The following is a 22,325-nucleotide window of genomic DNA, read 5'->3' on the forward strand; positions in this document are numbered from 1 at the left end:
ATGTGAGGGTCTTGAGAGAGAGTTCTACCCAAAGGAACAGAGCACAGCTTGTTAGAGTTACAGAAGGAAAGAACATTATGATCATTAGAAAAGAAAACATGTTGTCATGGGGATCAAATAAGGCAATTCCTGCAAAGTACTTAGTACTACATATATGAAACACCATGTAGGTGAATATATGACAAATATCAACTCAATCGGTCTTCTCAGTCACCTTTTGATGTAGGGAGAGAGCATGACTAAAACAAACAACAACAACAAAAACCCAAGAAACACAGAGAAATAAAACAACGTCCCCAATTGTACTGATTGAGGAAGACCCCATACGTCTATCATAGCAGCTCCTTTTCATAGTGTGAATGTTCAAATGGAGAAAGAAAGATGGGAACACACTAGATTTGGCCTTTTGCCTCTGGGGAGGTGAGTTTTTATTTCCCTATTTACAACTAAGCCAATTGTGGTGTGGAATGATTGTAATGATTTGTGCAGAATCCCGCAAATGAGAAATTAGATAAACAAAACTCTAAACCCCAAACCCCCTTAGTGCAGTGGTATAGATACACTTACCAAATGACCTCAGGATATGGGACTTGTCACATCCATAGTAAGACTTCCCTGGAAAAGTTCTAGGACAAAGTGGAGGAAAATTTCATGAAGTTGTGGCACACAAGAGCACCCCCTGGACTAGATATCGTCTAAGGAAATAATCATCCTGTGTTAAGTAACATAGCGCATTACAACAATGGTAGTAATAATAGCCTCTATAGAAGGAATTTTTATATACGAGGAAGCTGAGAACAAAAGAAGAGAAATGATTCCTCAAACTCACAAAGCCGTTACCAAAAACCTCAATGGGTTATGCCTCTGAGAGTTCCAAGTTCAGTATTTTTCAACACTAGCATTCTATGATTTGGCATCAAGTCAAGGTCCAGAGAGAAAACACAAGGCATGTTTAAAGGCAGCAATGGAGGACTGTTTGCAAAAGTATGAACTGGGTTTCAGAAGCCAATAAGCCTGGTGAAGCACCCCATGTCAGCAGGAGGGAGAGTTGTGGGTATCAAGTCTATGGCTCCGTCTCCTCATTGAATAACTATGAGTAATTCATTTTATCTCTCTATGCCCCGGTTCTTTTATCTAAAGAATAAATAAGCTAATCACTTTCCCTATTTACTCAAAGGACATTACGGTGACAAAAAGTCTCTTACTAGATAATGATCAAGAACAATGCAAAAGACAAAAAAATCAATACTTGGTTATGTGTATATTTATACGTATGCACATTTTTATTTAAATTTGACTCAGAATATCAGCTACTTGGTCATATCCCAGTGCCCTCATTTAATCAAAAGAATTGATTCACTAAATTAAAGCTTCATTCTAGTGGGGGGGGGGGGTTGTTGCTGTTGTTTTTGATTTGAGCCAGAATGAGAACATGAGTGTAGCAAGGTTACTGTGAGATTAGAGGAATCAGAGCCAACAGGCCACCATCAGCACATTGCCTCACATAATTTCCAAACATAATCTCCTAACTGTATTTCAGACTTTTAGTGTCAAACACGGCATAATATTTCAGTGTATTCATGTGTTTTGTTTTTCCTGGCTGCATATTGATCATAGACAGTTTTAGAGCCTCTCTTGGCAGAGAAACCATCAGCATTTGGCTGATGGAGGATTTGTTTGTGAAAAGTGACTCAAACTGCCAATGTATTGCCAATTAAAAATACAGCAGCAACCTCCTGGAAATGTAAAAAGAAAAATGTTTAACCTTCTGACAATTAATTAATCTCCTTGGTCAATTTAGCTAAAGGCTGTGACCTGGGCATGCAGTCAAGAAAATCTTTGGAGGAACAGAGGCATAACCCATTGAGGTTTATAAACTTAATTTTTACAAACTTTAAGTGGTTTGCCCCAAGTTACATAAGGATTTAGTGATAAATAGAAATCTGGACATTTTTTTTCTTTGCCCATCATGTGTCTACCGGGAATCTTCATTAAATCATGAATGGGGCTTAGTATAGGAAAGCCAGAGGCAAGGGTTCCAAGACTGCTGTTTCCTATTGGTGGGTTTAATGAACTGCACTTCAACATGACAGATGGGTGTGAAGCACTAACTATTTGAAAGGTGATAGTACCAAGCTCAGGCACAGAGGAGCAAACAGATCACTATGACTGAAGACTGGCATTGTGCTGAAATAAACAGACATGCACATAGATCACTTGGATACAAGGAGTGCAAGTAAATTTCAGTGGGAAGCAACATTAGAGATGTATTAGAATTAGGAAGTTAACTGTGATGACTCTGGGACTAGTCTTTTTGGTTCAAATACTGGATATGTGACTAACGAGCTATTGAAACTTTAAGTAAGTTGCTAACCCTTTCTTGGCTTCAATTTCCTCCTGTGTAAGGTGGAAATAGCAAAATAAATATCCTATAAGTTGGCTCAAAGTATTAAATGACCAAATGAAGTGTATAGAACAGTGACTGGCTAGTAAGTGGTCCATACATGTTGGCTGCTTGCTATTTTTCTACTACTACAACAATGATCATGACTGCTGATGAAATTTAATCTCACCTAGATGCATTTCACAAATAGGGAGTGTTCAGTGGGGCCCTTTGAAGGAGAATCACTGTTTCAAAAGAAGGAGAAAAGGACGAATAGTCTAGGTACTTGAAAGGAGAAAGCTTAAAACAGTCAGGAGGGGCAAGACATAGGAAAGAGAAGCAGTCAAAACATGAATGGGGCCAGACTTTGAAGGACCTTGCAACCTAAACAAGGCTGGATTAACACTGCAGAGAGGCCACCTGGACTTTAAATGAGACTGTTAATTTCGGGACTGATTCTCTGTCTTGAATGTGGTTTTAAGGTAGCTAGAATCAGCCAAGAATAGATGGAGCTGGACACAAGTCCAATTTTAAAAGGGTTAATGGTGAGCTCCAAGTTAGAGAAAAGACTGAAGAAGGGTCAAGAATGACATTGGAAGATATGACACTAGGTCCTGTCTATCAGCAAAACTTAGTGAGGCATTGGTTTCTGAATCAATGACCAGTTGAAACTCAAGAGTGATAAGATAGCACAAAAGCAAATCAGTAGGCAGTTAAAATGTTGAGGGAGAAAAGGAGACATAAAAATCAGTTGGAAACTGCTTAGAAAGTCTATGTAAGAGCTATTAACAGCTAAATTTTACTCAGCCCAACACTCTTTTATGCTCAAATAAATACTACTATTACAGTATTTGCTGCAAGCCTGTGATGAAGGTACAGTTGTATTCCCCACTTAGAAGGAGAAAACTAAACAAAGAAAGAAAATCTTGGACCCCGTATCTCACAATTATGTGTCCAAAGAGGGTTTTTGACCTTGAATCCTGTAATATCAGAGCTTAGGGCCTTCACCATAAGACTACCCTATCCACAGAGATGACAAAGATTTAAATACAAGTCAATCACAGGGGAAAGGAGAAGACAAATTTGAAACACATGGTGAAGGTATATGTATTCGAAAATATTTGAAAGCAATGGGCAGTGTTGAGTGAAACATAGGAAAGAGACAAGATAATGCCACCAGAAGGATAACAATGTCCCTAATTAAGACGAGGAATGGAGAAGGAGGATCATGAAAGTGAGTTAAGGAAAGATAATAGTTTTATTTTAGACATGTTGGCTTAAAGTGCCTAAAGAACAACAGTCATTCTGAAAACAAGCTTTATATGGCTTTATTCTTGATTAGTGTATCTTTCATTTTTGTCAGGTTACCTGTATGATGAAATCTTTTGCTTCCCATTTGATTTTTCTACTATTTTTATTATTAATTTGGGACAAAATGGGTGGAGTGATGACTATTTCCAAAAAAAAAAAAATCTATGTAGAATAAATAACAAATAGACAAAAGAATTTTATTTTATGAATACTTTCATGATTAATAACCAATGTAGCTTTTAATCAGAGTTATATACATATTATGTGTATATATTATACATATATTTTTTCATTTGCCTTTGCCTAAGAAGTAATATTTAGAATAAACATGAGTTCAGTCGATGAGTTTCTGCCAAAATGAGAACCCGAGACTTAAAGCAGACTCAATTTTCCACTCCACCAGATCTATAAACTGCAGAGCATTGCTGTTTTATCTGCTTAGATTACAGGGTTCAAGTTTATCCTACTTTCTTTCAAATTGCCTTCTTATCAAGGGAGTTGTAGCAGCAAGTATGATGGGCAGAAACGTTATAGAAACATTGGCAGGAATTTTTTTTTAAGATTTCATTAAAAAAATAAACAAAAACAAATAATAACAAAACTTCAGCCAATGAACTCACAGAGAAAAACCTTATTTACCTTTCCATGCATGATCCTCATTTGAGACTTTGAGACTTCGGGTAACTTAGGATTCCACATCATATAGTAGTGTTCTCCAAGTCTGTATGGAGGGAGACATGTTCTCCAGTGAGTGTTCCTAAAGGCAGTAAAAATCACATTTAATTCAATCACAGTATAAAATTGACCAATGCTTTAGGTGGGCAGCAAAATCATCATACGAGAGCTGAAAGATTTTATATGGATTCCTAATATGTACCATGAACCATAAAAAATTCTTTCATTAATTATTCCATTTAATCTTCAGAGTTATGGTTCAAGAGTTACTATTGTCACCATTTGATAAATGAAGAGATTAAGAATTTGAGGATTCAAGAGACTTCTCCCAAATTATTAATATCTAGCTACTACGAAGTGGCAGAATGAGGACTCAAGCCCAGGTCATTCAGTTATATGAAACATTGTTATGACACTCCCATACTCGGTAAGAGCTGCACCAGGACCCTCCTGGACCTCTGGAAGAGCTGCGCCAGGACCCACTATGGGGCACCCTCCCAGACCTCCGGAAGAGCTGCGCCTGCCCGGATGCGGTAAGAGCTATTTCAGGACCCGCTGCCCTGCCCACTGGGCCTCCCCATGCCCTGACCAGGAACTCCGGGAGCCGTGCAACCCACGTCCTCCCTCCCGTACCCTCCCTGTCTCCACACTGCCCGTTCATCTGGCCAGGTACTCTGGTAGCCACGTGCCCACCCGGAGCCCTCTCTACCTCTGCGGAACCCATCTCCTGGCCAGAGAATGCTGGAGCCTTGGGCCATCTGTGCCAAAGTCACTGGGTGCCAGGCACTCCCAGAACCGTGTGCACGACCCCTCCCCCTGTTGCTGGATCCAGGGGTGTCACACTCCAGAGCTGCTCCCACAACCAGAATCCCTGGCTGGGGCAGCCCCAGAAGAGCTACACAGGGTCACTCCGTACAAAGATCCAGCAACAATAGAGTAATGACCAAAGAACAAACGACTCAATGAGAATAAGACATCCCCCGACACATCATAATCAATTTCACTAAAGTTAATATGAAGGAGCAAATTCTGAAAGCAGCCAGATGAAAGAAAACCATTACCTACAAGGGGAAGAATATAAGAATAACTGCATATCTCTCTGCTGAAACCTATCAAGCTAGAAGAGGATGGTCATCAACTTTTAATCTCCTAAAACAAAACAACTTTCAACACAGGTTCCTGTACCCAGCTAAACTGAGTTTCATTTATGATGGAGAAATTAAATACTTTAATGACATTCACACATTGAAGAAATTTGCCACAACTAAACCAGCTCTCCAGGATATTCTCAGACCTATCCTCCATAAAGACCAGTGTAATCCTCCACCACAAAAGTAAACCCACCCAGAAAATTTTGATCAAATTCCAACTTCCACAGTTGCAAAGGGATTAAAAATGTCCACTGGACTCTCGAAAGGCTTACCAATATTCTCAATTAATGTGAATGGTTTAAATTGTCCTCTAAAGAGGCACAGGTTGGCTGACTGGATACAAAAACACAAGCCAGATATCTGCTGAAAACAAGAATCTCATCTTACATTGAAAGACAAATATAGACTCAAGGTGAAGGGATGGTCATCTATACTCCAGGCAAATGGAAAGCAGAAAAAAGCAGGCATTGCAATCCTATTCACAGATGCAACAGGCTTTAAACCAACCAATATAAAGAAGGATAAGGATGGACACTTTATATTTGTTAAAGGTAATAATATGATGAGATTTCAATTATTAATATGTATGCACACAACCAGAACGCACCTCAATTTATAAGAGAAACTCTAACAGACATGAGCAACTTGATTTCCTCCAGTTCTGTAGTAGTTGGAGATTTTAACACCTTTAGCAGTGCTGGATAGATCCTCCAAAAAGCAAAGAAATCTTAGATTTAAACTTAACCATTCAATATCTGGACTTAACAGACATCTATAAAACATTTAATCTGAACAAAACTGAATACACATTCTTCTCATCAGCCCATGGAAAATACTCCAAACTTGACCACATCCTGGGCCACAAATCTAACCTCAGAAAATTAAAAAAAAATAGAAGTTATTCCTTGCATCTTCTCAGACCATCATGGAATAAAAGTTGAACTCAATAAAAACAGGAATCTGCATACGCATACAAGAACATGGAAGCTAAACAACCTTATGCTGAAGGATAGATGGGTTATAGATGAGATTAAGAAGGAAATTACCAAATTTTTGGAAAAAACAACAATGAAGACATGAATTATCACAACCTCTGGGATACTGCTAAGGCAGTCCTAAGGGGGAAATTTATAGCACTGCAAGCCTTCCTAAAGGAAACGGAAAGAGAGGAATTTAATAACTTAATGGGACATCTCAAGCAACTGGAGAAGGAAAAACATTCTAACCCCAAACCTAGCAGAAGTAAAGAAATAACCAAAATCAGAGTAGAATTAAATGAAATTGAAAACAAAAGAATTATACAACAGATCAATAAATCCAAAAGTTAGTTTTTTTAAAAGGTCAATAAAATAGATAAACCTTCTGCCAACCTAACCAGGAAAAAAAAGTGTAAAATCTCTAAAAGTGTAAAAAAGTGTAAAATTTCATCAATCAGAAATGGTAATGATGAAATAACAACAGACCCCTCAGAAATTCAAAAAATCCTTAACAAATACTACAAGAAACTCTACTTTCAGAAATATGAAAAGCTGAAAGAAATTGAACAATACCTGGAAGTATCCCACCTACCAAGACTTAGCCAGAATGAAGTGGAAATGTTGAACAGGCTGTATCAAGTTCTGAAATAGCATCAACTATACAAAATCTCCCTAAAAAGAAAAGCCCAGGACCAGATGACTTTACATCAGAATTCTACCAAACTTTTAAAGAAGAACTAGTACCCATATTACTAAACCTATTCCAAAATATAGAAAAAGAAGAAATACTACCCAACACATTATACGTAGCAAACATCACCTTGATCCCTAAACCAGGGAAAGACCCAACAATAAAAGAAATTATAGGTCAATATAATGAATATTCATGCAAAAATACTCAATAAGATCCTAACAAACAGAATCCAACAACACATCAAAAAAATTATACACCATGACCAAGTGAGATTTATCCTAGGGTCTCAAGGCTGGTTCAATATACATAAATCTATAAATGTAATTCAGCACATAAACTAAAAAATAAAGAGCATATGATTCTCTCAATTGATGCAGAAAAACCTTTGATAGTATCCAGCATCCCTTCATGATCAGAATACTTAAGAAAATTGGTATAGAAGGGACATTTCCTAAACTAATAGAGTCCGTCAATAGCAAACCCACAGCCAATTTCGTATTGAATGGAGTTAAATTGAAATCATTTCCACTTAGATCAGGAACCAGGCAAGGTTGCCCATTGTTTCCATTGCTCTTTAAAATTGTGATGGAATTTTTAGCCATTGCAATTAGGGGAAAAAGGCAATCATGCATATCCACATAGGGTCAGAAGAGATCAAATTTTCACTCTTCGCAGATGACATGATCGTATATCTGGAAAACACAATGGATTCTACTACAAAACTTTTAGAAGTGATCAAGGAATACAGCCATGTCTCAGGCTACAAAATCAACACCCTTAAATCTGTACACTTTATATATACCAACAATAACGAAGCTGAAAAAAACAGTCAAGGACTCTATTCCTTTCACAGTAGTGCCAAAGAAGATGAAATATTAGGGAGTATACCTAACAAAGGATGTGAAAGATCTCTACAAAGAGAACTATGAAACTTTAAGAAAAGAAATAGCTGAAGATGTTAACATATGGAAAAACATACCATGCTCATGGCTGGGAAGAATCAACAATGTTAAAATGTCTATACTACCCAAAGCAATATATAATTTTAAAGCAATTTCTATTAAAGCTCCATTGTCATATTTTAAAGATCTTGAAAAAATAATACTTTGTTTTATATGGAATCAGAAAAAACCTCGAATAGCCAAAACATTACTCAGCAATAAAAACACAGCAGGAGGAATCATGCTACCAGACATGAGACTGTACTATAAATCAATAGTGATCAAAGCAGCATGGTACTGGCACAAAAACAGAGAAGTAGATGTCTGGAACAGAATAGAGAACCAAGAGACGAATACAGCTACTTACCATTATTTGATCTTTGACAAGCCAATTAAAAACATTCAGTGGGGAAAAGATTCCCTATTTAACAAATGGTGCTGGGTGAACTGGCTGGCAATCTGTAAAAGACTGAAACTGGACCCACACCTTTTACCATTAACTAAGATAGACTCTCATTGGATAAAAGATTTAAACTTAAGACATGGAACTATAAAAATAACTTGAAGAAAGTGCAGGGAAAACTCTTGAAGGAATCGGCCTGGGTGAATATTTTATGAGGAAGACTCCCTAGGCAATTGAAGCAATATCAAAAATACTTTACTGGGACCTGATCAAACTAAAAAGCTTCTGCACAGCCAAGCACATAGTAAGTAAAGCAAGCAGACAGCCCTCAAAATGGGAGAAAATATTTGTAGGTTATACCTCCAATACAGGTTTAATCACCAGAATCCACAGAGAACTCAAACGTATTAGCAAGAAAAGAACAAGTGATCCCATCTCATGGTGGGCAAAGGACTTGAAGACAAGCTTCTCTAAAGAAGACAGATGCACAATCTACAGATACATGAAAAAAAGCTCATCATCCTTAATCATCAGAGAAATGCAAATCAAAATTACTTTGAGATATCACCTAACCCCAGTAAGAGTAGCCCACGTAACAAAATCCCAAAACCAGAAATGTTGGCGTGGATGCAGAGAAAAGGGCACACTTCTAACTGCTGGTGGGAATGCACACTAATATTTTCCTTTTGGAAGGATGTTTACAGAATACTTCGAGATCTAAAAATAGACCTGCCATTCGATCCTATAATTCCTTTACTAGGTATATACCCAGAAGACCAAAAATCACAGTATAACAAAGACATCTGTACCAGAATGTTTATTGCAGCCCAATTAATAATTGCTAAGTCATGGAAGAAGCCCAATGCCCATCGACCCATGAATGGACTATCAAATTGTGGTATATGTATACCATGGAATATTATGCAGCCTTAAAGAAAGATGGAGACTTTACCTCTTTCATGTTTACATGGATGGAGCTGGAACATATTCTTCTTAGCAAAGTATCTCAAGAATGGAAGAAAAAGTATTCAATGTACTCAGCCCTACTATGAAGCTAATTTATAGCTTTCACATGAAGGCTATAACCCAACTATAGCACAAGAATATGGGGAAAGGGCCAAGGGAGGGGAAAGGAGTGGGGAAGTCAGGGTGGAGGGAGGGTAGTGGGTGGGGCCACACCTATGGTGCATCTTATGAGTACAGGCGAAACCTACTAAATGCAGAATACAAATGTCTGCATACAATAACTAAGAAAATGCCATGAAGGCTACATTGAACATTTTGATAAGAATATTTCAGATTGTATATGAAACCAGCACATTGTACCCCTTGATTGCACAAATGTACACAGCTATGATTTAACAATTAAATAAATAAATAAAAAGAAAATCTGAAAAAAAAACAAAAAGAAAAGAAAAATTGTTATCAGTGCCTCCTAGATGCCAATCATGTAGCCACGAAGCCCCCATGGACAGGGTCCACCAGGATCTTACAATCTAACAGGGATAGCTGGGCAGAGCCTGTGCTTTGTTTCTTCATAGAATTTTTCCTGAGTTCTCTGAAATCACTTCCAAATTTTTCACTTGATAATGCTGATAATGCTCTATGATTTTTGCTGTGACTACCACAAGTTGGTCACATCAAGATGAGTTTAGGCATCATTATTTGGGTGGTATGATCACATCCAAGCTGCCCCTGGACACAGAGGAAAAACAAGCCAAAGAGAGGGACTGCTTTTCCACAGACAAGTGATTTAAAACAGGAATGCAGCAAGACCCTGGGGAACTTGTGTGTATGTGCCATAATTGTTAAGTACGGGGATACCGCTCTGTTATTTTCTCCTTGTTAATCATCACCATGGGCTCAAACATCTGAGATGGGCTCCCGGGAGATCATGTCTCCCATTCCCACCAGGGAAAGTAATACTTAGAAGCTGAGTAATTTTGAGGCTAGTCTTGTCCTGGGCTTTCCTATTCTGGAGACCCTGTTACTCCTTGGTCCTTCCACATTTTTAAATTTATTCCTTCATTTAATAAAAGAATGATTCCTATTTTCTATCAACATTTACCCCTTTAGTGATCTCACTGAGTGTCATCGCCTTAACTGTTATTAATACGGGGTAAGTCTTGGCATTCACATCTTCAGCCTAGACTGTGTTTGTCAACCCCAGAGCCACATAGCCATCTGCTCACTTGATATCTCCACCCAGAGATCCAATTAGTGACTCTTCCGCTAGAATTTCAGGTTCCTGTGAAATAAGATTTTATCTTTTGTGTTCATTCCAGTGTTTACTATGCCTTAGATAGTGCCTGACTCATAACAAGCACAAAATAAATAGTTAATGAATGAATTGTCACTGCCCAGTCTAGGCATTAGTGGTAAGATGATAACCAAGCCAGATCTCTTGCCTCCAGATTTTCACATCACAGAGATATTTCAACACGTCCTTGATACAAGAAGCAAACAGAGGTGACAATAGACAAAGACACTGCGTGAAAGTCTGAAGAGGCTTTGCCTCGGTCAAGCCTCTTCCCTGTTGATATTAACTTTATGGAATGGAGACAGCACAGGATAAGAAGGAAGACAGAGAAGTTCGCATTTAGAGGAGACAGTAAAAGAAAAGCGTGAAGGCAACAATTCAGGCTTCGTACAGGGAACAGGAAGCCGTCTAGGATATTAGATCGTAAGGTGGGCAGCAGGAAATGCTAGGCAATAAACCTTGGTTGTTGTCTAAAAGTCTAATTTCATTCCAAATATAAGAGGTTCTTATTCTCTTATCAACACCAAACTGGAAGATTACAAAAGGCCCTAAGGGAGCTTTCTACAGGATCTGCTATGAGTAATTCATCTGTGCATGGTCTCTACAAAACAGAAGCAGCTTGGGACAGCATCTAGGACAAGGACTTTGGCATCTAACAAAGTTACTCTTGTTGTGTGTCTTTGGACCAGTTATTCAACCTCCCTGTACCTCAATTTATCCATCTAAAATGGGCAAAATAATACTTATTGCAAAGGACCCCTTTATAATTAAATGAGATAATAATATTGCAAATACTATGTGCCAGGCACTATTTGAAATGTTTTATACATATCATTTATTTTCAACTTCCTGACAACATTCCTACAGTTATCCCCTTTTTACTGATGAAGAAATTAAGGCACAGAGAGACGAAGCACCTTGCCCAAGGTCACACGACTAAGTGTCAGAAAAGGAATTCAGGCTCAAGAATTGCTACTCCCCTCACTTCCCAAGATTTTACAATAATGCCTCATTTAAGAAGTATGTAGTAAGTATTAATAATCATAATTCCTGTCATTTATTGATTGATTACTGCCTGCCAATAAGTAATTAAACCTCTCAAAATAACTTTCTAAAATTGTTACAAATATTGTCTTCAGTTGATAGATTTTTCAATTGAGGCTTGGCAAGATTCAGCACATTTTCCGGTGCCAGAGTTAGGAAATGGACCCAGGGAACAAACAGAAATTTGGAGCAATTGAATAATTTCCCAGAATTAGTGTTCCCAGGCACTGTTCTGTTCAGTATATTAAGGGTGACACTAGATATTGTTGTAATAATTCTAACAGCATTATCGTCAAGCGTTCGCTATGCGCCAGACACACATACCATCTCTGTTAATGCCCATGCTCACCCTATTCTATCATATTGAATATTTTATGTCCATTTTTATGCCATTAAACATATGAAGGAGAAATAGGCTTAGGGAGGTTTATTGACTTGTTTGAGCAACACAATAATTGTCCAGCTGACATTTAGATTAAACGAATCAAGAAATCAGCTTAAAAGTAGAAGGAATATAACAAAACCCAGATTGCTGCTCAGTTTTTCTAATTTTCTATTTTGAACATAGCCATGATGGATAAATATTTTGAAGTTACGTATTATTTCCATCACTGGAAATAGATTCAACTCATTCCTTCATACTCCACCAAAAATGTAGTGTTACTAGGCTTACTCAAACTCTTTTTAACTCCTTAGATAATTACCTTAGGCAACTGAGTCCATCTATTTTCTGCCTACTTTAAAGCATCATGGTAACATCTTATGAACTGGGCATGATACTTTGCATAAATATATTTACATATGTGTATTCTGTACAGTAATTTTTTAAGTGTAATTTTCAAAAATGTGATTATATATGTTTAAGGTATGCAACAGAATGTCTTAATAATAGATGGTGAAATTATTACCCCAGTCAAGCAAATTAGCATATTTGTCCCCTTACATAGTTACCCAACGTTGTGCATTGGCAAGAGCACCTACAATCTATTATTTTAGCCAAAATATGGAATGTATTATAATACAATATTGCCAATATCCTTCACTTAAATTAGCTCTCCAGACTTTTTCATCCTGTGCAACTGTTATTTTGGATCCTTTGACCTGTACGTATTCATTTCTTCCCTCTCCAAACCACTATTTTACTATCTCTGTGTAGCCAACTTTTTTCTTTTTTGTTTTTTTACTTTCCACAGATAAGGGGGTCAATCATATTGATAAAAGACATTGTGACAGGCATTAGCAAAGTACTCCAGCGCTTTAACTAGGATTACTAGGAGGCCAGGGTTTTTAGGCCCTGTTCTGCCACTGCAGCTAAGGCTCTGTATTTGAATATGAATTCCAAAGTTAAGGGGCTGCATTCAAGGCAACTTTCAATTCTAACATAACTCTAGTTTCTGCTTGGAGCTTTTTACTACTAATTTTCTGTTTCTTATGTGAGTGTGTGATTTCTAGATAAGGAGGGCATCATTCTCTCTTTTGTTCTAGGGAAAGCAGAATAGCAGAATAGTTAGTTACATGAATTCCAGTTCCAGATCTCCCAGAGTTAACTACTACTCTGTTACTGTGTGACCATGGGCAAGTGACTTAAACCCTCTGTGCTGGTGACTTCATCTGTTTACTAGGAACACAGCATTCACATCATGCTAGGGGAGATGTAGATGAGTTAACAGATGTAAAGTTCTTGCACAAAAGTAATAACAACAAAAAGTAGCTTGTTCTTTTTAGATTTTAAGGACAAACAGGAAGAAAGTCTATCAAAGTTTAAGAAAAACTCCTTTTGGGAGCATTTTTAATTTGGTGAACTAATCTGAACTTGTGTCTTCCTTTATCTCTCCCCAGGTTTCATTTTTTTTTGTTGTTGTTGTTTGATCATAATTCCTCTCATTTTTTGCTTTCCTAACTGGAATATCAACCTTATCTTTGATCTGTCTTTATGCATAAATTCAATCACATTCTTTGTTTCCTTGTCCCCTCCCCCACTCCCACCATTATTTCTATTGTAGATTTTCTGTCTGTGTGTGATGAGTGGTGACATAATTTATTCTCTCATTTGCCAAAAAATCGGTTAAGATCCCACCTCCTAAAAAATAACAGCTTCTATTATAAGGAGCTATTCGTGACTTGCTGTAGTAATATGATAGTTAAGGCTGATAATAAGCACTTCAGTTAGGCAATTATTTTTTAAAATCTAAGCTTGTTGAAGAGATATTTATGTTTATAAATGAGGTAGAGACGAGCCATTCGTAAGTGCTGTGAGAAATGACTCCAGCAGTTCATCGCTAAGTTGTTAGATTTTATAGTGATTGAATTCAATCATGAAATTGCAAAGCAGTTCAGGTTCTCCTAGAATGGAAATTGCAATATTATTGCCAACAAACACCTATAACAGAAGATGTTCAAAAGAATTGGCCATTTTCAAAGTACTTTTCATTTTAAATGTGATATATAAAATATGAAATAGGATCAAATACGAACTCTAGGGGGTCAGGACGTTTTGGTCCTAACATACTTTCAGGGTCAGGGTTCTGGGTTTCCAGCCTCTCAGGATGGTCTGGGACTCCTGCAGTGTTTCAGACGGATTGATTGCTTTCTACTCCCAGGCTGTGCGTGATCAACTTAAATTACTTATAATTACTCATATGCTTTTAATGTGCACCTGAAAATAGCTCTTGGTGGGTGGATGGGTGAGTAGTTAAGACAGGAGGTCACGGGGGAAGTCCTAGGCCTTGAGATAAAGCGTTTAAGGTTTAAAGAGTTGTTGACAGAGGTTTGAACTCTCCATCCAGGGGGTCAAGTGTTATAACAGGAGGAGGAAAGACAGTCTGGGCAGGTTGTGGCGTCCTCTCCCACCCCACTACTCAGCCGTGCAGTTGTATGAGCAAATCCCTCCACTCCAAGCCTGTTTTCTCAACTGATTCCCATGCCGGCCTCCTTGAGCACCGTGAGCAGTACAACTGAGGAATGGAACTCGGAGTGTGAGAGCAGCCCCTCTACGCCCCTCTGCATTTTTGAAATAGAAAGAAAGAAGGGGAAGAAATGACCTCAATGCCGTGACAAACAGCGTTGGAACTCTTCCTGCAGGCAGCTTTATCTTTGTTGTGACGTGTCAGACTTGAACACTAATCAGACAGCAGCATCACCTCCTTATTCCAGATGTTCTCGGGCAGTTTCCAATACCATGGTCAAGACTCTTCTAACACTGGATACCCTTCCTCTACTACCTGCCACGGACTGAGCATCTATATATTTAATAATAAGTAACATATCCCTAGAAAGTAATCAATCCTCATCATAAGGTTATCATCACACCAATCCAGTCGCTCTTAGACCAAATTAATCAAAGAAAGCATTTGAAGTGACAACTCACAGGGTATTTTTATAAATGAGATAAAGCAAAGTAAGTCAAGAGGCTGAAGCTTTATCTAGACAAATGAATTTCAGCTCAAATTGGATTGCCAAGTTACAATACTTATGGTCTTTCTATAATGGAAACATGAATTTATTTATTTATTTATGTATTTTTGAGACAGATCTGACTTTATTGCCCTTGGTAGAGTGCTGTGGTGTAATAGCTCACAGCAAGCGCAAACTCTTGGGCTCAGGAGTTCTTCCCTCATCCTCCTCGTTAGCAGAGACTATGGGTGCCCATCATGACACTTAGCTAGTTTTTCCTAGTTTTAGTAGAGACGGGGTCTTGCTCTTGCTCAGGCTGGTCTCCAACTCCTGAACTCAGCCAATTCACCCACCTCCCAGAGTTCTAAGATTGCAGGCATGAGCCACCACGCATAAATTTATTTTTAAAGATGGATCATGGTGTGTTCAGAAATGGGGCATCCTTGTAGACATACCCACTATCCTTGGAATGCCTGAAATAGTTATTCTTTTATTTCACCTTCTCTTATTGAGTGCTGTTAGGTGTCAATAAAATGGGTGGTGCTGGACCAGTCTGACCAGTGTTCTGAAAGGACCAGCACTTTGAAAGGCGTGGATTCAAACTCTGTGGGTGTGACCTGGGTTCTGAACCAGCTTCTTCAAGAGTGACATGATTCTTTATAAAAATTATTGAGGCACCTATGGCTCAAGGAGTAGGGTACTGGTGCCATATACCAGAGGTGGTGGGTTCAAGCCCGGCCCTGGCCAAAAACTGCAAAAAAAAAAAAAAAATATATTTGATTTCTATATTAGAGGCCTCATTTATAAACATATGTCCTCAGAAGGAAGGACTCACACTCCTATTTGTTTGTGAAGGAAGACGTTCTGTAATAACATTCTGGATACTATGGTTTGACCTCAGATAGTGTCCAACTTGCATAATTATGACTTGAGTTGTAAGGAGCTTCTACGATATTTTAAGGAAAGTTGTTAGAAAGGGCCAAAAGATGCCTATTTTTACAACTCGTTCTGTTGTTCCCAGATGATTTGAATTCCAATTTCTAGCCCAATTGTGTCATGGCCTGAGGGGACTGTTGACTCTAATGTAGGACAAACTTGGCCCAGAGAGACTTAAATCTAAGAAGCAAAGAACAAAGAGAGATAGCCAGGAAGCTCAATGTGTCTGGGGCTGGGAATTTGTTGTTTGATTAAAATCAAATCTGTAAGAAGATACATGAATTAAAATACTATTTGTATTTAGCTTTTCTCGAGATGCAAATTCAGCCTTTGAATTAGCTTGTCAGCAAGATTCCTGAGTGTTTACACTGCAAAAGAGCCTGGAGGATGTTCAGGAGGCTCCAGGTTTTGTCCCAGACAAACCACTCAGGCATCCCGCATCTAAATTCCCCAGGGGTGAAATGTAGAAAAACGAACCACCTTCTGTGTTCTTTCTAGCTCTAAGAGCCCATGACTTCTGCACCTGATTCTACCACCTGTTTCATAACAGCACGGATTTGTCTACCATCCTAGTGATCTCAAAATGCTCAGGGAATGTTTCCCCTGGAAGGAAATTGAGATATTAGAAGTTCAATGGCCAATTGGCTTGTGGCTTAAAATATTTTATCCCCTAATATTTTGAATGAAAAACCGTAACTGTTAGATTCTCTTAAAATAATACATTGACTAAGCTCAGGATCTTTGGTATGGAAAAGCCAGGGATCAAATCCCAGCTCTGTCACTTCAAAGCTTTGTGACCTTGGATAAGTTATTGAAGTTATATGAGTCCCAAGTTACTTCTTGTAATATCAAGGCAATAATAGCTATCTCAATGAACTTCTGTCACTATTAAAATGAGATAAAATACAATCCGACTTAGAGAAAAAGTTCTCAATAGGGTGGTGGTTTTCACTAATATGTATATTTTTTTCAATGAAAGACATGGCCTTTATTGGTTACAATAAGAAGTAGCCAAGGATGGACAGCGCTTGTGGCTCAAAGGAGAAGGGTGCTGGCCCCATATACGGGACGTGGCGGGTCTTTGCAAAAAAAAAGAAGTAACCAAGGAGGGGATAGAATGGCTCCTGCTCTGAGGGTCACATTCACTCACCTGGTTACCACCCTCTAAAAGCTTATCAACAATCTCAGCATAATGCTTAAAAACTTAGACTTTGGGGTGCTGGAGACACCTGTTTGTTTTGTTAGTAATGAGCCATTTGACCTTACACTTGCCAAGCTTCAGTTTTCTCATCTATAAAATGGAGATGAACATCCCTTTCTTGAAGGGTGTGGTGAAGATTAAATTATATAATTGGCCAGCAAAGCTGCCCAGTGCTCCCTGGGAAGACTCTGTAAGCAGTAAGACCTGTTTTTATTAGTTTTGTGTGCTGTTGGAATATAGTTGGATGAATTAGTTTACCATGGCTGGCAAAACAAAATACCACAGAACAGGAGGCTCAACCTACAGAAATGTATTTCCTTGCAGCTCTAAAGCCTTGTCCCTGTGAGCCCCTGTGCCTAGTGTGTCTTCTTCTCTTACAAGGACCCCAGTCCTATTGAATTAGGGTTCTAACTTCATGACTTTATTCGATCATAACTACTTCCTTAGAGGCCCTATTTCCAAATACAGTTGCCTATGTATTTAGGGGGACACTGGACATATGACCAGTAGTCAGAGTGCAGTAGATTAGGGAAAGCAAGATGCGGGAAACGGACCCAATGGATTTAGTCAACTTTCTGATAAGTTGGACGGTACAGGAGAGAAGAGGCCATTATTATTTTTATCATTGTTGTTTCTGATGACATTGAAAGAGAGAGTGGCAAAGTGGAAAGCACCTAAGCTGGGGCATCAAAGACTGGGTGCGAATCTTGTCTCTGTCTTTTTTTCTATGTGACATCCAGCCACACATTTCTGAGACTATCTCAGTGTACGTGAAAAATAGACAATGACACCTCATCATGGGGGTTATCGTGAAGATTAGAATAATGTCAGTAAGGTACCTAGCCCATCTCCTGGCACAGAGCAGGAGCTCAGTAAATGTTAGGTACTGTTTTAATATCCCCTAAAACACATGCAATTAGAGGGTGGCTGAGTCACAACGTGAATTTCTATTGGTGGGAAATCACACTGTGCTCCCCACAGAGTTTGCCTCCAGGAATCAGAGTTGATTGGGTCTGGTGGTGTTGCTTTTCAACTTATCATGTGCTGGTGATTGCTAATGATTTCAGGTATGTTTTTAGAGCCTGTCAGCCTCCTAGAAATAGAAACAGCCCTTTGGCAGGTAGAAGTCATTAAGAAGGAAGGTAACAGACAGCTGGGAAACAAGAGAGCCGCAGGCAGATGCTTCACATGTGGAACTTTCTGAATATTGTACGTGATGATCATCCTATCACACACATACTTAATTCAATTACACTCATCCTCTGGCCCTGTGCTTTTTATTCAGACTTGGCAAATGCAGAGGAAAGAACTATGTTGGTCATGTGGCTCAGACTGCTGCCTGGTACCAAGGTCAGAGGCTAATGCGCTGTTTTGTTTCTTTCCGGTTGAAGAGTCAGTAGGTCTAGATGAGGTTATGCTATGATTGAAAGTCTGCTCAGAAAATCTAATTACTGTTCCCTCTACTTTTGCGTATGCTGTGTTTCCCAGAACAGTAAATAGAGAACACAGTGATTCTAAAGAAGACATTTAAGGTCCACCGACAGCCTGCAAACCTCAGTTTGAGAAACATTTCCTTGGCGGGCAGCTGCAGGGCTCCAGCAGATGGGAACTTGAGCAGCAACATCATTTAATAACCAAATTATTCTTCAGCGACTAGGGTGTATCGAACTCCCTGTTAGGTCCAGAAGACACACAGATGTGTAAGACATTGATCCTGTCCCCAGGGAACTCAGAAAGGGGACACCTGAGCAGACCATCAGGTTAGGTAAGGCCTGCTGGGTTAGAGGGAGGGTGTGGACACGGCCCAGGGAGTCCTCAGGTCTGCATGGTGGAACAATCTAGAAAGGCTTCTGAGAAGAGGCTCTAAAATTTAAACAGGAGCATGAAAGATATGTAGATTTTAGCAAGTAAAAAAGGAAAACATTTGGGGTTGAAGAAATTATGCTATAAATAACTCAAAAGAAGCTTACCTCAGACATTTTTAGAGAAATCAGAGTCTTTCTGTCTGATGTTATCTAGTTACATTAGCTCTGTTGATGGCATTTATATCTGCATTGGCAAATATAATAATATAGCATAATTCAAATCATCAAATCAACAGTAATTTTTAGGAACAATAAATATCCTTCATCCTCTCTATCTTAGGACCCATCAGGTAGAATCAACCTCTTTGTTCCAATGGTAAAGGAGAAAATTGAAGGAGTCTCATTTTGGCTTTTTTTATTATTATTATTTTCTCAGTACAGCCCAGCCTGGGGTCAATTTGTTAGCGTCTAGCTGGCCTTCTTCCAGCTGCCCTTAGCTCTTCCCACACACTTAGGGTGGACATCTACTTGCTTTTCATCAATTTAATTCTTGTCACCTTGGAACTTATTCTTGGCCTTCCCATTTCTTCATGTCTTTTCTATTATTATCCATCCATCACTATTCTGAAGTTTTACCATGTTACCATTTCCAAGTAAATCATTATAGCATGGAAAATCTAAAACAAATTTGTGCTTTTGCCTTCTGTTACTCATTTCAGACATGCAGCCATTCCAAGTATTTGTTTCATCATCCTTCTTGGTTTTTGTAAACTCCTTAATGGTAGTAACTAGGATGTGTCACAATGAAGGATCCACTGACCTCCTTTTCCTTGCAGAGTAAGAGCTCTGACCCCTCAGTCCTCTCTGTGAGTCTGGATACTAAATAGGTACAGATGTTTAGCAAGGGGCAACCCTATTAGTGTCCATAGCTTTGGCAGAAATGACTATATTTACTCTTGGCTCATCTTACAGCCTGTTGGGGTCCTGGGACCAGAGGAGCTGAGAAGTAACTGTTTTCCTTAGACTTTCCTCTCTGAGTCTGGAATCTATAGTCAAGAGGAAGGGTATAAAGGGAAAGGCCATGGCTTCATACTAACCCTGGATGTTTGTCTTCCGCTAAGTTCCTCATCTAAAGTGTGGACTGGTTTACACAGTAAGGAAAATTCTCTTCAGCCTGGCTCCACTGCAAAGAAGCTGGGCTGGAGGATGCAATCTTTTGATATAAGCACCCACATCCTAACATATCCCCAGCACATGTAAAATTGTTCTATGTAGCCTACAGTAATAGTGCAGATGTTACCAGATATTACCTGGGGCAGGAAAGATTCTATGGACAAATATCTTTGGAATCAATTGAATTAAGCAAAAATTAAACAGGATTTTTTTTTTTTTTTGTAGCAGGCCCTCTCAAATCCATGTACTTCAATATTTTGTTCAGACATTAAAGTTTACAGAATTTTCCAAACGTAAAATTATTTTTGCATAAAGCATTCTTTTTTTTTGGCTATTTTTCACATAAAGCATTCTTGATAAGTTGCTGTGTAAATTATAATTCATCAAGCAAAATACAATACTTTAAAGCTTGTCTATAACTATGGATTCTACTGGCTACGAAATGAGGCCTACACGTTACCTGGGAGTAGAACTCACCTTCTAATTGAGCATTAATCTTACAAATTCAAACTACAGAATATAATCATTTGTACTCCCACATGTATCTGAAATTAAAAAAAATAGGGCCAACAGAGATGGCAGGTTCAAACCCAGCCCTGGCCAAAAACTGCAAAAAAAATAGGGCTAAGACAAGATCCTGTAGGCCCCGAGTCCATCCAGTATGCACCCCCAAAACTAGGTTTATGCTAACCAAACTGGTGGCCAGTTCTTTGACCCTTATTGCCTCTGATCTGAGCATTCTATTTGTGGCCCCAATGAAAACATCTGATTCAATGGAATCCCCAGAGAGTATAACAGAGTCCTACCTGGTAGGTGAAGGCTACATAGGGCGATAATGATGGTTATTAAACAACCATTCCATTTTTATAGCTAGTAGCTGGTATAGTCACATAAATTTCAGGTTGGATTGTTGGTGACTGTTTTTATATTTTTCAAACTATACTATAAAAATACTAGAATAGCGCTATCTATATGAATGAGTAGAATGTGAAAAAAAAATTATGTATCTTAGCTTAAAATTGTTAAACCTGGAAAATGTAAAGGCATTTGCACTGTGAGGGTGTCTCCTCTGTGGATAGTTGTGGGCATCTGGCAATCACTTCCTCCCGTCTCCCTGCGTTCCTGTGTATGAACCTTAGTGAGCAAGGATGCGCCTTAAGACTCTTTCTGTTTGCTCCGCAGACAGCGTGGAAGATGAGCTGGAAATGGCCACTGTCAGGCACCGGCCTGAGGCCCTGGAACTTCTGGAAGCCCAGAGCAAATTTACCAAGAAAGAGCTTCAGATTCTCTACAGAGGATTTAAGAACGTAAGAACTTTCTTTTTGACTTTACTTTCACCCAGTTCTCAGAGGATCGTTGAGAAGTGAGAGGGGAAATACACGATTCTGTGTCTCAGCCTCCGTGCTGGCCCTTCAGTACTGATTTTTCCCACACAGGGACATGATCACTGGGCACCGGGACTTTGATTCACCTTGGTGCCCCAGTGCTCCTATGACATAGTCACCAACAAAGATGGGGAATGAAAAAGGTGTTCTCAATTAAATCTTGAGTTGGGATTTTTTTCTTATTTAGCTACAATAACATCATTTCCATCGGATCCAATTGCTTCTTTATTTTTTAACTATAGTTTGGTGCTCGATTTGAGATTTGAGCATAAATGGTGGCTCATCAAGAAACCCATTCCTGGCCTTGGAGAAAAATGACTGTAAGTTTTGCAGTCTGTAAAAGACCATGCAGCCAATGACTCAGAATCATGAGTCTGTGGCTGGTCTCTGTAATGGCACCTCAGTGGTCCAGATGTGCACTTGACCTCCCTCCTTGGTAAATCATCTTCAAAAGCAGTGATAGCCCGTGCATACCAAAGGGTGGGGGTGAGCCACGGTGATGGACCTAGGAGGCATGTGCTCTTACTGAACACTGGGTACGTACTTAGCAGCAGGCTCGGTGCTGCAGGCTATTCAAAAACCAGAGAAGATAC

General features: G+C 38.9%; 1 protein-coding gene across 5 annotated transcripts in view; it reads left to right on the top strand.

Annotated features, from left to right (window-relative positions):
- The window catches only part of KCNIP4 (potassium voltage-gated channel interacting protein 4), a 460,638-nt gene that overhangs the window by 364,743 nt on the left and 73,570 nt on the right, over window positions 1–22,325 (top strand). For 4 of the 5 annotated variants that reach the window (XM_053577830.1, XM_053577832.1, XM_053577833.1 and 1 more), the window contains exon 2: window positions 21,530–21,654. In XM_053577830.1, coding sequence (XP_053433805.1) covers window positions 21,530–21,654 — 125 coding nt within the window. The remainder of the gene's footprint in view (window positions 1–21,529; window positions 21,655–22,325) is intronic. The other variant, XM_053577831.1, reaches the window with a different exon arrangement.

This window comes from Nycticebus coucang, chromosome 23 (assembly GCF_027406575.1).
Source record: "Nycticebus coucang isolate mNycCou1 chromosome 23, mNycCou1.pri, whole genome shotgun sequence".
NCBI lineage: Eukaryota > Metazoa > Chordata > Mammalia > Primates > Lorisidae > Nycticebus > Nycticebus coucang.